This window comes from Aotus nancymaae, unplaced genomic scaffold (genome assembly GCF_030222135.1).
Source record: "Aotus nancymaae isolate 86718 unplaced genomic scaffold, 86718_ANA_hifiasm-v0.15.2.pri h1tg000067l, whole genome shotgun sequence".
In the NCBI taxonomy this organism is placed as follows: Eukaryota; Metazoa; Chordata; class Mammalia; order Primates; family Aotidae; genus Aotus; species Aotus nancymaae.
In genome coordinates this window covers 16113706-16128284 of record NW_026988482.1, presented here as the reverse complement: position 1 = coordinate 16128284, position 14579 = coordinate 16113706, and the positions used below count along the sequence as shown (strand labels likewise).

General features: G+C 46.8%; 1 protein-coding gene across 2 annotated transcripts in view; it reads left to right on the top strand.

Moving 5' to 3' along the window:
- Positions 1-14579, top strand: part of XXYLT1 (xyloside xylosyltransferase 1) — a 194595-nt gene that overhangs the window by 46432 nt on the left and 133584 nt on the right. For both annotated transcript variants that reach the window (XM_012448961.2, XM_064366945.1), the window contains exon 2: positions 6065-6212. In XM_012448961.2, coding sequence (XP_012304384.2) covers positions 6065-6212 — 148 coding nt within the window. The remainder of the gene's footprint in view (positions 1-6064; positions 6213-14579) is intronic.

The window sequence follows — 14579 nt, the reverse complement described above, 5'->3', positions numbered from 1 at the left end:
TTTTTCACATGTACCCCCAAACCTAAAATGCAATAAAAAAAAAAAAAAGCAGAACTAATACCAACCCTACTCAAACTAGTCTGAAAAGCAGAGGAGGGAATGCTTCGGTAATTACCAAAAACCAGACAGACACATCAGTAAAAGAAAACTACAGGCCAGTACCCCTGCTGAACATTGATGCAAAAATTCTCAACAAAATGCTAACAAACTAAATTCAGCAGTACATTAAAAAAAATCATTCATCATATCCAAGTGGAATTTACCCCAGGGATACAAGAATGATTTAACATACGCAAACCAATCAATGTGATACATCGTATCAACAAAATGAAGGACAAAAATGATATCATTTTAATTGATGCTGAAAAAGTATTTGGTGAATTTCAACATCCTTTCATGATAAAAATCCTCAAAAAACTGAGTGTGGAGGGTGTAAGGGTTGTTAGGTTCTTGCTGAGTTTAAAATGAAGAAACTGAGGCCAGCACAAGAAGATTCAATGTGAATTTATTCGGCTCCCGGGTGAGGTTCTGCGGTCCAACAGGAGGGGCCGGAGAAGTCACATGGACTCCTCTCAGACATGCGGTTTTATAGGGAGTGGAGGCGTTTGATTGGTTGTGGGAGAGCAGGGTGTGGGCAAGGCAAGCTTGCTATTGGTAGGTAGGCATGGTTTGAGTTCCATTGGGTAGTTTTACAAGACTCAACTTCTATTGGGTAGAGCTACAAGACTTCGTTTGCATACAAGACTCAACTGCTATTGGGTAGAGTTACAAGACTTTGTTTGCATACAAGACTCGACTGCTATTAGGTAGAGCTACAAGACTTCGTTTGCATACAAGACTCGACTGCTATTGGGTAGAGCTGCAAGACTTTGTTTGCATACAAGACTTGACTGCTATTGGGTAGAGTTACAAGACTTTGTTTGCATACGAGACTCGACTGCTATTGGGTAGAGCTACAAGACTTCGTTTGCATACAAGACTCGACTGCTATTGGGTAGAGTTACAAGACTTCGTTTGCATTTTGGCGGGGTTCTTTAAGGGAGGGCTAGGCTGTGCAAGGGGGGTGGACGTGTCTGAGCTCTCGGAGTGCGGCGGAGGTGTCCGAGCTCCCGGTGAGGCGACCGGCCTTACAGAGGGAACATACCTTAATATAATGAAAGCTGTATGCAACAGACCCACCTTGAACATCATACTGAATGGGGAAAAACTGAAAGCCTTTCCTCTAAGATCATCTGAAACAAGGATGTCCACTATGTTTAATAGCAACATAGTACTGGAAATCCTAGCCAGAGCATTCAGACAAGAGAAGGAAATAAAGAGTATCCAAATGGGAAAGGAAGAAGTCAAATTATACTTGTTTGCAGATGATATGACCTTATATTTAGAAAAACCTAAAGACTCCACCAAAAGTCTATTAGAACTAATCAATACATTCAGTAAAGTTGCAGGATTCAACAAATTCAACATACAAAAATCATTAGCATTTCTATATGCCAACAATGAGCAATCTGAAAAAGGAATCAAGAAAGTAATTCCATTTATAATTGCTACAAGTAAAATAAAATACCTAGGAATTAACCAAACAAGTGAAATTTCTCTAGTATGGAAACGATAAAACACTGATGCAGGAAACTGAAGAGGACACCAAAAAATGGAAAGATATGCCATATTCATGGATTGGAAGAACTGATATTGTTAAACTGTCCATACTACCCAAGCAACCTACAGATTCAATACAGTCTCCATCAAAATACCAATGACGTTCTTCACAGAAAGAGGAAAAAAGTCCTAAAATTTATGTGGAACCACAAAAGACCCAGATAGCCAAAGCTATCTTGAACAGAAAGAACAAAACTGGTGGAATCACATTACATAACTTCAAATTATACAGTTATAGTAACCAAAACAGCATGATTCTGGCATACAAACACACATAGACCAATGCAACAGAATATAGAACCCAGGAATAAACAATGAACTCATATTTGACAAAGGTTCCAAGAACATGCACTGGGGAAAGGACAATCTCTTTAATAAATGGAGCAGGGAAAACTGGATATTCTTATGCAGAAGAATGCATCTAGACCTAGCTCTCTTGCCATATACAAAAATCAAATCAAAGTGGATTAAAGACTTATATCTAAGACCTCAAAATATGAAGCTACCGAAAGAAAATATTGGGGAAACTCTCCAGGACATTGGACTTGGCAAAAATTTCTTAAGTAATGCACCACAGGCATTGGCAATCAAAGTAAAAATGGACAAATGGGATCACAGCCAGTTAAAAAGCTTCTGCACAGTGAGAGAGGCAATCAGCAAAGTGAAGAGAGAGTCCAGAGAATGGGAGAAAATGTTTGCAAGCTGTCCATCTGATAAGGGGTTAATAACCAGAATATATAAGGGGGTCCAACAACTCTGTAGGAAAAAATCTAATAATCCAATTAAAAATTGGGCAAGGCCAGGTGCCAGCAGCTCACGCCTGTAATCCCAGCACTTTGGGAGGCTGAGGCAGGCGGATCACAAGGTCAGGAGTTGGACACCAGTCTGACCAACATAGTGAAACCCTGTCTCTACTAAAAAATTGAAAAAAATTAGCCAGATATGGTGGTGTAATCCCAGCTATTTGGGAGGCTAAGGCAGGAGAATCGCATGAACCGGGAGCAGAGGTTGCAGTGAGCTGAGATCCATTGCACTCCAGCCTGGGTGACAATGTGAGACTCTGTCTCAAAAAATAGAAATTGGGCAAAAGATCTGGATAGATGTTTCTCCAAAGAAGACATACAAATGGCAAACAGGTATCTGAAAAGGTACTCAACATCACTGACCATCATAGAAATGGAAATCAAAACTACAATGAGATATCTCACTCCAGTTAAAATGGCATTTATCCAAAAGGCATATAACAAATGATGGTGAGGATGTAGAGAAAAGGGAACCTTCATATACTGTTGGTGGGAATTAAGTTAGTACAGTCACTATGGAGAAGAGTTTGGCAGCTCCTCAAAAAACTGAAAATAGACTTACCATATGATCCAGCAATCCCACTGCTAGATATATACCCAAAAGAAAGGAAATAAGTATATTGAAGAGATATCTGCCCTCCCATGTTTATTGCAGCACTGTTCGTGACAGCCAAGATTTGGAAGCAGCCTAAGTTTCCATCAACTGATGAATGGAAAAAAAAAACAGTACATATACACAATGGAGTACTATTCAGCCATAAGTAAGAATGAGATCCTGTCATTTGCAACAACGGTGATGGGACCATAGGTCATTTTGTTAAGTGACATAAGCCAGGCACAGAAAGACAAACTTTGTATGTCCTTATTTGTGGGAGGTAAAAATTAAAACCGTTGAACTCTTGGAGATAGAGATTAGAATGATGGTTGGCCGGGCGCGGTGGCTCAAGCCTGTAATCCCAGCACTTTGGGAGGCCGAGGCGGGTGGATCACGAGGTCAAGAGATCGAGACCATCCTGGTCAACATGGTGAAACCCCGTCTCTACTAATACAAAAAATTAGCTGGGCATGGTGTCGCGTGCCTGTAATCCCAGCTACTCAGGAGGCTGAGGCAGGAGAATTGCCTGAACCCAGGAAGCGGAGGTTGCGGTGAGCCGAGATCGCGCCATTGCACTCCAGCCTGGGTAACGAGCGAAACTCCATCTCAAAAAAAAAAAAAAAAGAATGATGGTTATCAGGGGCTGGGCAGAGTAGTGGAGTGAGTTGGGGGGAGGGGGAGATGGTTAATGAATACAAAAAATATTTGAAAAGAATAAGACCTAGTATTTGCTAGCACAACAGGGTGACTACAGTAAAAAATAGTTTGATTATACATTTTGAAATAACTAAAATAATTGGATTGTTTGTAACACAAAGGATAAGTGCTTGAGGTGATGATACCTCACTTACCTTGATGTATTATGCGTTGTATGCTTGTATGAAAATATCTCATATACTCCATAAATATACACACCTACTCTGTATCCACAAAAATAAAAAATAAAAAGTTTTGCTAAGTTTAATAGTGTTTTAGAAATTAATAGAGACCCAAGAATAAATGGAAATGTGAACTAAGAGAGATACAGGTTAATAAGAAATATAAGAGAAATAAGCTGCGTAAGAGATACAGGCCAGTTGCAGTGGCTCACGCCTGTAATCCCAGCACTTTGGGAGGTTGAGGTGGGTGGATCACCTGAGGTCAGGAGTTTGAGACCAGCCTCACCAACATGGTGAAACCTCGTCTCTACTAAAAATACAAAAATTAGCCGGGCATGGGTGGGCGCCTGTAATCCCAGCTACTTGGGAGGCTGAGGCAGGAGAATCACTTGAACCCGGGAGGTGGAGGTTGCAGTGAGCTAGGATCACACCACTGTATTCCAGCCTGGGTGATAAGAGTGAAACTCCATCTCAAAAAAAAAAAAAAAAAAAAAAAAAAGATACATATATAAGAATATATAAGAAATAAGGGAAATATAGGTCAAAAGCAGACAGGGTGCTTTACAGGGCCACGGCAGCCAGAGGTTCTGGAAGTGCAGGTAGTGCAGGCAACACCGTGAGACTGGGTGGGCAGGTGGATGGAAAGGGCAAAGGTGAGTGACGGAGTGGAGCCCACCTGTTGGAGAACTTCTTGAGCTCCACTCACAACTGTCTATTCTGCTGGCAGGCCAAGTGACGGTGTAAACCAGGCAGTCAGGGGTTCATTTGGCTTTACCTTTTGCTGCTGGCACCTGTTCAGGTGGGCTCTTTGGAGTTGATGAGGTGGTGATTGAGCAGCCAGGATTCAGTGTGGCAGGTTTGTCCTGTCACCTGCCAGAGAAGATGGTGGTAGAAGATGGCACTTGCAGAACTCTTAGGAGCACTGAGGAAGGAGGGGGAGGAACATCCAGCCTTCTGACTTGAGTGCCTCCTGTGTGTGGTAGAATGGTCTAGATCCTGTGGGGGGCAACAGCAGCAGGAAGAACTTGTAAGACGTGTGGAAAGAGCACATAGTCATCTGGCATCACGTGTGAAGCTGGGGCTATGTATGGGCCATACTTCTCATCTTCTGGAATAGTGTTAGACAAGAAACCCAACTCAGGATCCCATTAGTACTCTTGTCTGCTCTAATTGCGGGTTGAGTGATCTCTTTGTCCTTTGTTGGTTGCTGTTAAGGAATGAGGATGTGTTTATAGTGGAAAGACTGAGGGGCTGAGAATCTGGAGGCCAGAGTCAAGTTCTGGCTGCATTTATTGTCTGTTTGACTTGGTGCAAGTAACCTGTCGGAGTGTCTGTGTCCTTTTTTGTAATTTGGAGGCCATAATAGTGATGTCTGCCTCACAGAAGTCCTAGGTTGTCATGGGAATCAGTGTGTGTATGTGAGAGTGTTTCATAAATTGCAAAGCTCTGCCGTAGCTGATGATACCGCTAGACTTCTAAGTGCTTTGAGGAAAGTGTACCTGGTTATTCCATATACTTGTCACAGTGCCTCCAAAGTGTCAGCAATACTAAAAAAATGCTGGCTGAATTGAATGAGTTTACTGCAGCATTGAGCATTTTCCGGGTTCTGGTTACCAGTGGCCAGACCCTCTCCTTGTTCACACTGTTGGATGAGGGAGGTAGAGCGGGATTGTCGGACTGGCCTATGGAACAGACGCAGTGGCCACCAGGAGGTGGTGATGCCTGACGCAGTCTTAGCCATGCAGTATGATGTGGATCACACGTTCTCACACGGTTTACAGTCACTGGGCACAGAGCTACCTTCAGGGTGATCCAGCTTGAAGTTCAAAAGCAGGAAGCAGACCAGGGGCTGTTTCCATTTCCTGTCTTCCCACTTCTCTCCCACTGCATACCCCGTACATGCGTGCCTGCACGCCACTCCTCACACAGTGTCCCCGTCCCCTTAGTGCGGCCTCAACTCTGACTCCTGGTTCTCATTTCCTTAATTCTCTGTTGCTACCCCCAGCCCCATTCCCTGCATATGGACCCTGGAGAGGCACTGTCTGCCTCTGCGGGCCAGGTATTGGGTGTCGAGCTTGCAGTGAGAAGAACTGGTTTCCTAAGTCTTGGTTTTCTTGCACCTGCTACAGGTCATCTTCCACGACGTTGCTGTGCTGACAGACAAGCTCTTCCCCGTCGTGGAGGCCATGCAGAAGCACTTCAGTGCTGGCTCGGGGACCTACTACAGCGACTCCATCTTCTTCCTCTCGGTTGCCATGCATCAGATCATGCCCAAAGGTAACCTGGGCTTCCAGGAGCAGCAGCCCCTGGGTGTCTGGCTTTTGCATTCATTTCCCTGGTTCTATCATTGCCTATGCCCTGTATCAGAGAGAATAGCTTTACTGAACATGAGAGAGGGGATGAGGGAGCCAGCCAAGCCCTTTGTACCACAGAGCTTCCTACATCAAGAATCAACTCACAGTTCAGCATGGCTGGGGAAGCCTCAGGAAACTTACAGCCATCGAATGGGAAGCAAACACGTCCTTCTTCACATAGCGGCAGCAAGGAGTGCCAAGCAAAAGGGGGAAGAGCCCCGTGTAAAACCATCAGATCTCATGGGAACTCACTCACTAGCATGAGGACAGCGTGAGGGTAACTGCCCCCATGATTAAATTACTCCCACCAGGTTCCCCCTGCACCACAAGTGGGGAATTTGGGAACTACAATTCAAGATGAGATTTGGGGGGACCACAGCCACCATATCAGCCAGTTTCTGGCCACATGACCTGAGTTTCTTAGGGGTGAGAATGGGTGTTTGGAGCTTTGGAGTAGCAGTTATCTGAACTGTGGCTGGTTGGCTTTTCCAGACTACGCAGATCCTGGTAGCTCAGAGGAAAGCTGGGCCATATGGTGAAGGCCTGCTCCTCCACCCCAGCAGACAGAAGTGAAAAAGAAGGTGCCTGGTGAACCAGGAACTCAGGAGTTAAGAGTGGAAGCCCAGTTCCTGTTGGCAGGTTGTCCTACCGCAGGGAAAAGCAAGCCTACGCATTCTTGCTGGGACTTGGCAGGCAAGTTCCAGCACCATGGAGGCCTCAGAGTGTCCTCTTTGTTGTGAGGCAAGGGCTTGGGGGCTCCATTGGGCAGGAGGCTGAAGAAGACAGGAGATGAGCTCACCGACAGGGTCCAGGGTGAAGAGCTAGCATTGGTGATCCTTTGCAGCTCTGTCACCTCACCCAGTGCTTCTACCTGTCCTGTGGGGTTACAGGTAAAGCCGAGGCATTGCAAGACCTGCCCAGGGTTCTGCAGCCTTCTAAGTGGCAGAGCCAAGGTTGGAACCTGCTTCTCCAATTACTTCTACCCCATCAGGTGCCCCGTACGTGACCTCTTGGACAGACCCAGTACAGGGGCTGTGGGTGGCTCAGACTTGAGAAGAACGTGGTTCTGTTTTAGATTCTAGCGGGCAAACAGATGTGGGTGTTGCTCACGGCTGAGCCACTTCATCTCTCTTGGCCTCCTCAGTTTCCCCACCTGTAGAATGAGGGGCTGCAGCAGTGAACTGTTTCAACTTGTATTCTGAAGAGCCCAGGGCTTGTAGGACTCCCCCTTGGGGTTTCTGTATTCTAGGGAGCCAGGGGGAAGCGGCGTACCTGACCTCCCTTCACCTCCCTCCCTCCTGCCTCTTTCCCTCTGTCAGCTGTTAGGTCTCTGCCCATCGTGTGCTCAACTCTTGGCCAGGTTGCGCTTTGGAGTACCCAGAGGAAGGTAAAACATAGCTCCTGTGGTTTTTCAGGAAAGATAAAATACTTCTGCCTCCAGCTATAGGAGAGCCAGGCAATGAATTGTGTAGGGACCGATGACAAGAATTAGGGAGCTCCCAGGCTGCTCTGGGAGAGGGTGAGAATGGCGCCAGGAAGGTGCTCCGGCCTTCTCTGACTCATCCCTGCCCAAGAGCCTGGCGTAGCTCATGGGGGTGATGTCTGCAGAGAAAAGGCTTTGGCCAGAGCTTTGCAGTTGATGCAGTAAATGGATGTGATTATTGGTGGCCCTCCAGGCATGGGCCCCGTCCTCTAAGGGGCTTGCACCCGGTGCTGGGGAAGGAGTTATTTTAGATGTGCCTCCAGCCAACTCAAACACCCAGTCTTTTCTTGGGTTCTTTAGGGGAATGATAATGTGCTTTCAGCAATTTATTTTTACACATGGCCCAAATCCTCTTCCTAAGAAAAGAGTTATGAGGAGTTACTAAAATTTGATAGTAATAAAATAAAATGAGCAGTCCTTGAGTTTCCTGTGGTGTCTGGGGCGTGTCCTGCCAGGAAGTCTGGCCTGGCACACTTGGCAGCGCTGGGGAGTTCCTACCGCGCAGATCATTTGGAATTCCTGCAATTTTTGGAAGGACACTTTGTTTTCAGACATGATTTGTGCTGTCCTGAGTTTGTCGTGATTCTTAACTGCTGCCTTGTTTGCATTCATTGTTTCTTAATCATAGAAATGAGTGTTGTTTTGTGCTTTGGTTGATGGTTTTGTTCTGGTGTAATTGCTGCATTCTTGCTACTTTGGCTGTTCTCTTTCACAGCATTTTTCTCCAGGAAAGTGAGAATGGGGTGTGGGTAGGGCCTGAGCCCTTGGTCTCACCCAGGAGGGCTGGGTGAGAAAAACCTGTGCTCCTTTGATTTCCTCCTGGGGGTCCTGTCTGGTGTTTGCCCCAGAAATCCATAAAAAAAAAAGGATATCTGAAAACAACATTAAAGTAGAAAAAAGTGATCTCTTTGCTGCTATATAAATATCATCATTATTCTTTTTTTTTTTTTTTTTTTGAGATGGTGTTTTTCTCTTATCACCCAGGCTGGAGTGCAATGGTGTGATCTTAGCTCACTGCAACCTCTGCCTCCTGGGTTCAAGAGATTCTCCTGCCTCAGCCTCCCCAGTAGCTGTGATTACAGGCATGCACCACCACACCCGGCTAATTTTTGTGTCTTTAGTAGAGACAAGGTTTCACCACGTTGGCCAGGCTGGTCTCGAACTCCTGGACCTCAGGTGAGCTGCCCGCTTTAGCCTTGCAAAGTGCTGGGATTACAGGCATGAGCCACCATGCCCAGCCATCATTAATTCTTTATCTTCTTTATATTCCCAACATGCAGCTTTTTAAAAATTTAGACAAAGTAGGAGTTATGCTGTATATTCAAATCATTCCAAGTCTTTTTTTATAGATCAAGATTTGAAATTGAATCTTCATTTCAACCCCCCAGAATGAAAGAAATTGTACAAATGAAACTATGTCATGATTTTTTCAGTCAATGGCTCACGTCCCCATTTTCTGTATACTTACAGTCTTTGAAAATGTTTCGAATGGTTTTATTGAGATGAACCTCAGTTCACTTTCTCATTTCCCTGTTCTTAGCGAGCTGGATGCTTTCTATTTTCTCTAATATCATAAACTATATGATGGATATCCACATGCATACAGATTATTTTCTCTAATTAGGATTCTTTCCTATGATAACTCCCAAGGGTGTAATTAGTGGGCCAGAGGTGACCCTTGTAAGGCCAGGGTGTGTCAACCCCAGCTGCCCAGGTTGTCCACTCACACAGGTGAGGTTCAGTTTTCAAGCCTGCTAGTGTCTGCACAGTTCTAAGCCTGTTAGCGTCTGACTTCTCACGTGGACCACCTCAGGCCGCCACATAAGAACTTTGAGACAGTGGCTGTCCCTACTGGACAGGAAAGGAAAGGGAGGAGCTGAGAGGTTAGGCCACTTCTCCGAGTCCTGCAGTGATCTGCGTCCTCCCTGCCGCTTGGAGTTCTCAGTCTGAAGCTTATGCCCATTCTGATGTCCGGACCTGGACACCCAGCCTCGTACACATGCACAGCCCTGTGAAGCTTACAGGACTTGGCCTTCTTGCCTGCCTTCTGGGCCCCATGTCACGCCCTTCAGAGGGGACCTGGCTGGGAAGGTGTTGGGCTGATCACACCTATGCATTTTGTCATGGTCGCCCCCTTGGAGCAGCACTGCCCAGAACCACATCTGAGCAGGGGCCTCAGGAAGAACCAAGGGGCTCTGCCAGGCAGGATGTGCTGGCTGGGATTTTGGTCAGAGCTTGTTTTTCTCTTCACTGCTTGTTGGGGGTCACATGCAGATTGACCTGGCTGGCCGCATTGCTCACACTTGCCTGCCTATGTGCCCTCCACAGAGACACAGGCACTCCCTGCTCTTCACCAGCATCCATGGGGCTTTGATTTCCGTTTGTCTGTGGTGTTGGGTTTGTCACCACTGGAAGCATCTTATGCAATGGAAAAGAAAACATTTTTTGCCCCACTGGAGCTGGAGAGAGCCAAGGGCAACTCCTCCAGGACTGCCAGCTTCCCCCTCCTATGTCACACGGCCTGAGGCGCTATTGGCTCCAGCCCAGCAGCGTGGGCTGTGCTGCGGTGCATGCTCTGTGGTTGTGGTGGGTTCTCCCTGAGCAGGGCAGGCAGGCCTCCAGATCAGCAGCAGGGCCCCAGGCTGGTCAGAGCCCCCCAGGAGACTCTCCTGTTATCCCCATGCATCCCTGGAAGGCTCTCCTGTCCTGCGGTCAATCCTTTGTCAGTCCCCAGCCTATGCCAAGCACTGCTGTTTGCAGGACATGGTGCTGGCCACCCTGGGTGTCTCAGAGATGTTTGCTGGGCTGCCGCTTTATGGGCTCATGTCAGTGGGGCAGGTGGCATGGTCCAGCAATGAGGGCAAACAACATGAAGAGCCACTCAATGCTGAGGGCTTCAGAAGAGGACAGGTCACAGGCACTTGCAGGAAGAAGGAAGGCTTCCAGAGGAGGTGGCTGTGAAATTTTCCCCAAGTTGCCTTGTTTTTGATGACCTTGACAGTTTTGAGAAATGCTGGTCAGCTGTTTTGCAGAGTGTTTCCCACTTAGGATTTATATGATGTTCTTCTCATCATCAGACTGGGGTTATGGTATTTTGGGAAGTTACGGGAGGAACACACAGAGGAGATACGCTGTTTCCCTCACGTCATATCAGTGACACATCACATCATATCAAGGGTACATGGTTTATCACTGTTCCTGTTGATTTCGATCACGGGGCTAAAGAAGTGTTTGTCAGGTTTCTCCATTGTAAATTACTCTTTTCCCCCATGCTGTACTATACTCTTTGGAAGGAAGTCACTATGTGTGGTCCATGCTTAAAGAACGTGGATAGTCACTTTTCAAAGGTCACATGTCCCTTGCTTGGGCCCCATCACACACATCCTGCTGGTAGTGTCTGCCTCCTTACAAGTGCCACTGGCCATGGCCATGGGAGCCCAGAAATTTTGAAGGACTTCTTCACCATTCCATTCGATAGACTCCATTGTACTGCATGGGGCCGTGCATGGCTGTGTCTGATCGTTCCTTGATGTCCAGTGTAGGGAGCACTGAGGCAGGCAGGTCTGAGGAGGCTAAAAGGGGATTAGTGAATCAGAGTAGGAGCTCAGGCTCAGGATCAGGCAGAGCTGGGTGCCAGTTGCAGCACTGTGACTCCCAAGGTCAAGGCTTTGATCTTGGGAGGTTACTTAAAAGAGGCCATATGGTATTATGGTTAAGAACATGGACCTGGCCGGGTGTGGTGGCTCATGCCTGTAATCCCAGCAGTTTGGGAGGCTGAGGTGGGCAGATCACTTGAGGTCAGGAATTTGATCCCATCCTGGCTAACATGGTGAAACCCTGTCTCTACTAAAAATACAAAAAATTAGCCAGGTGTGATGGCAGGTGCCTGTAGTCCCAGCGACTCAGGAGGCTGAGGCAGGAGAATCGCTCTAACCCGGAGGCAGAAGTTGCAATGAGCCAAGATCACACCACTGCACTCCAGTCTGGGAGAAAGAGCGAGACTCTGCCTCAGGAAAAAAAAAAAAAAAAAAAAAAGAGGATGTGCCCTGGAACCAGTGTACCTGGGTTCAGGGCAGCCCCATCACTGACTAGCTGTGAGTCTCTGGCCAAGTTACTGAACTTCTCGAGGCTTTGGTTTTCCCACTGGCAAAATGGAGGTAATAGCTATTCATGTGTCATGGGGTTGTTATGAGAATGGAATGAGTCAGTGTATGTCACCGCCTTAGAACAGTGCATGGAGCATAGTAGGTTCCCTAAGTGTTAGCTTGGCTCCTCTCTGGATGGCAGTGTCCTCATCTATAAAGTGGGGATAGTACAGTTCTGGCTTGAGACAATTAAGATGGTACTTAGTGCTGTGCCTGGCACATTGTAAGTACACAGGAGTTATCAGCTGTTTCAGAGGCAATGTGAGTCCTGACTCCAAATGGCACCAAAGAGTGTGGAGCTACAGTTATTCACAGACTCTTAGACCACCCACTTTTGCCTTTTGAGAAAAGCTTCTGATAGGGGATAAGCAAATTCTCTGCAAGACATGTCACCTCTTGCACCATGTGATAATTGCTAATTCTGACCTGCCTTCCTTTCAGGGTCATGTGAACTAGAAATAAAGTAATGCTGCTGGCCAGGCGCGGTGGCTCACACTTGTAATTGTAATCCCAGCACTTTGGGAGGTGATGGATCACTTTAGGTCAGGAGTTCAAGACCAGCCTGGACAACACAGTGAAATCCCATCTCTACCAAAAAAAAAAAAAAAAAAAAAAAAAATTAGCTGGATGTGGCAGTGCATGCCTGTAATCCCAGCTACTCAGGAGGCTGAGGAGGGAGAATCACTTGAACCCAGGAGGCGGAGGTTGCAGTGAGCCTAGATCGTACCACTGCATTCCAGCTGGGGCAACAGTGAGACTCTGTGTCAAAAAAAAAAAAAGTAATGCTGCCAAAAGTTCTTCGTATCTCCCTCCACCCTTCCCCTTCCCCGCCAGCTCCCAGAATCAGGGTTTCTGAAATCTCCATAACATCTAGCGTGTGATTACCACCATCAGCCCCAGCCTGCTCGTGTGTCCTAAGAAGATCTATTTGGGTAAAAAGAGCAGACAATGCAAGCCGTTATAAAATCCCTCAAAAGGTAGGATTTGCACCTGAGTCTTCTCTGCCCGCATCTCTTGAAGCCTAGTGTGACGCTTGCCATTGTAGAAAAGAACAGCAAAGCCAGCTGGCAGCAAATTGGGGTGGCCCCATCCAGCTCTCCTGGCATTGTGGGTGTTATCACTCCTGAGAGTCCTTATGTCAATGTCTGTCATGGAGCCTTATTGTCTTGAGGCTGCAGGCAGATGGCTGGACTCTTTCAAAGACATTTTGGGTCAGTGTTGCTGGGTGGCAAAGGCTGGTGTAATATTCGGGTAATTGACCCTGGGTGCTTCATAGCCTAGGTTCACAGGCATACATGAGAAAGAATTGAGGCAGGGCCAGAATGTTTGCCGGCTGGTGGCAAAACCCAAATGGGAAATTCTAGACTGGCAGCTCCCTCCCCTGCTCCCTCCCTCCTTCCCCTCTTCCCTCTGCTTCCTCCCTCCCTTTATCTCTTTTTCCCTTCCCTCCCTCCCTTCCTTCCATGAAACACTGAGGTGTGTGGCCTTTTACAGAAAGCCTTTAAAATACTATTTTTTCTCTATTCTTTAAGTAAAATTTGACAAATGTAGTAAAAGCCATATTTAGTTTTTATTTCTTTGTTCTGTACTTTTTGTACTTTTACTCACTGCCATGGGAGGTCTTTAGTGTTCTCTACTGTTCTTTGAGATCAATTTCATAAAACAGGAGGCTTTTAAGACTGGTTTATAGAACTTCATAACTTTGTTCAGTTTGAAACCAAATCAGGAAACCGTTCAATGATCAATGTTTAATCAGTCATCATGAGGCAAACATGTTTCTATGGGGAGAGTTCCTGCAGGGGGATGTGTGTGCATTTTGGAACCTGGGGTACAGTAGATAAGGATTGGAGATCCCAGGGCAGCCTCTTCTCTGCCCCCTCCCCCATCAGCCTCAGCACCAGGAGAAAGCAGACACAAGGGCCCCCCTACAATTGTGGATGCCGTATTTAGATGGTTTTCCAGCCTCTGAGATCCTGACTGTGAAAAGTGCTAGTTCCATTGTTAGTCCTGTGGCCCCTGCTTGCTTCAGGAGGAAGTGGCTTGAGGATAGACGGGGGTGGGGGCTGGTTTAGTGTGGACATGGCTGGGGTCAGCAGGCCTGGGAGTGAGTTCTCACTCTGCCCCTTAGTATCCTGGTCTGCTGATGTAGGGGAGAGGGAGAGCCTCCTCCCTCCCTGATTCTGCCGCATAGGAGGGTGAAATAGCATCTGATTCCAGGACTCTGTTTACTAGTGAGCATGGTCCCATGCACATACATGGCTTTCCTTCTTTCTGGAGTTTTTTTCTTAGTCCTGAGGCAGGAGAAGTGAACTGTAACGGGGCTGGCCTCTGCAGAGCTGGGGAAGGGACACTGCTTTCTTGCTCTCTCCTCTACCTCTCACACAAACCGGGCCGGAGGAGACTAAGGTCTCGCTCAGACTTTGTGCCTAAGCCACATTCTCTAACCTGGTTTACCAGAGCGTTCTGTGTCGCACCCCAGTGATGCAGGAATAAAGTGGCTTTTGGATCATCCACTTGCGATTGCTGCTAATGTTTTGGTCTCAGAACCCAAATAACATCTGGTATTACCTAAACCCCTAGTGACTCCTAACAGAGATCTTGAGTGAACAACCTGGCTTCTCTGAGCAGCATTCCTTGTTTGTAAAATGGAGATAGTGAACAT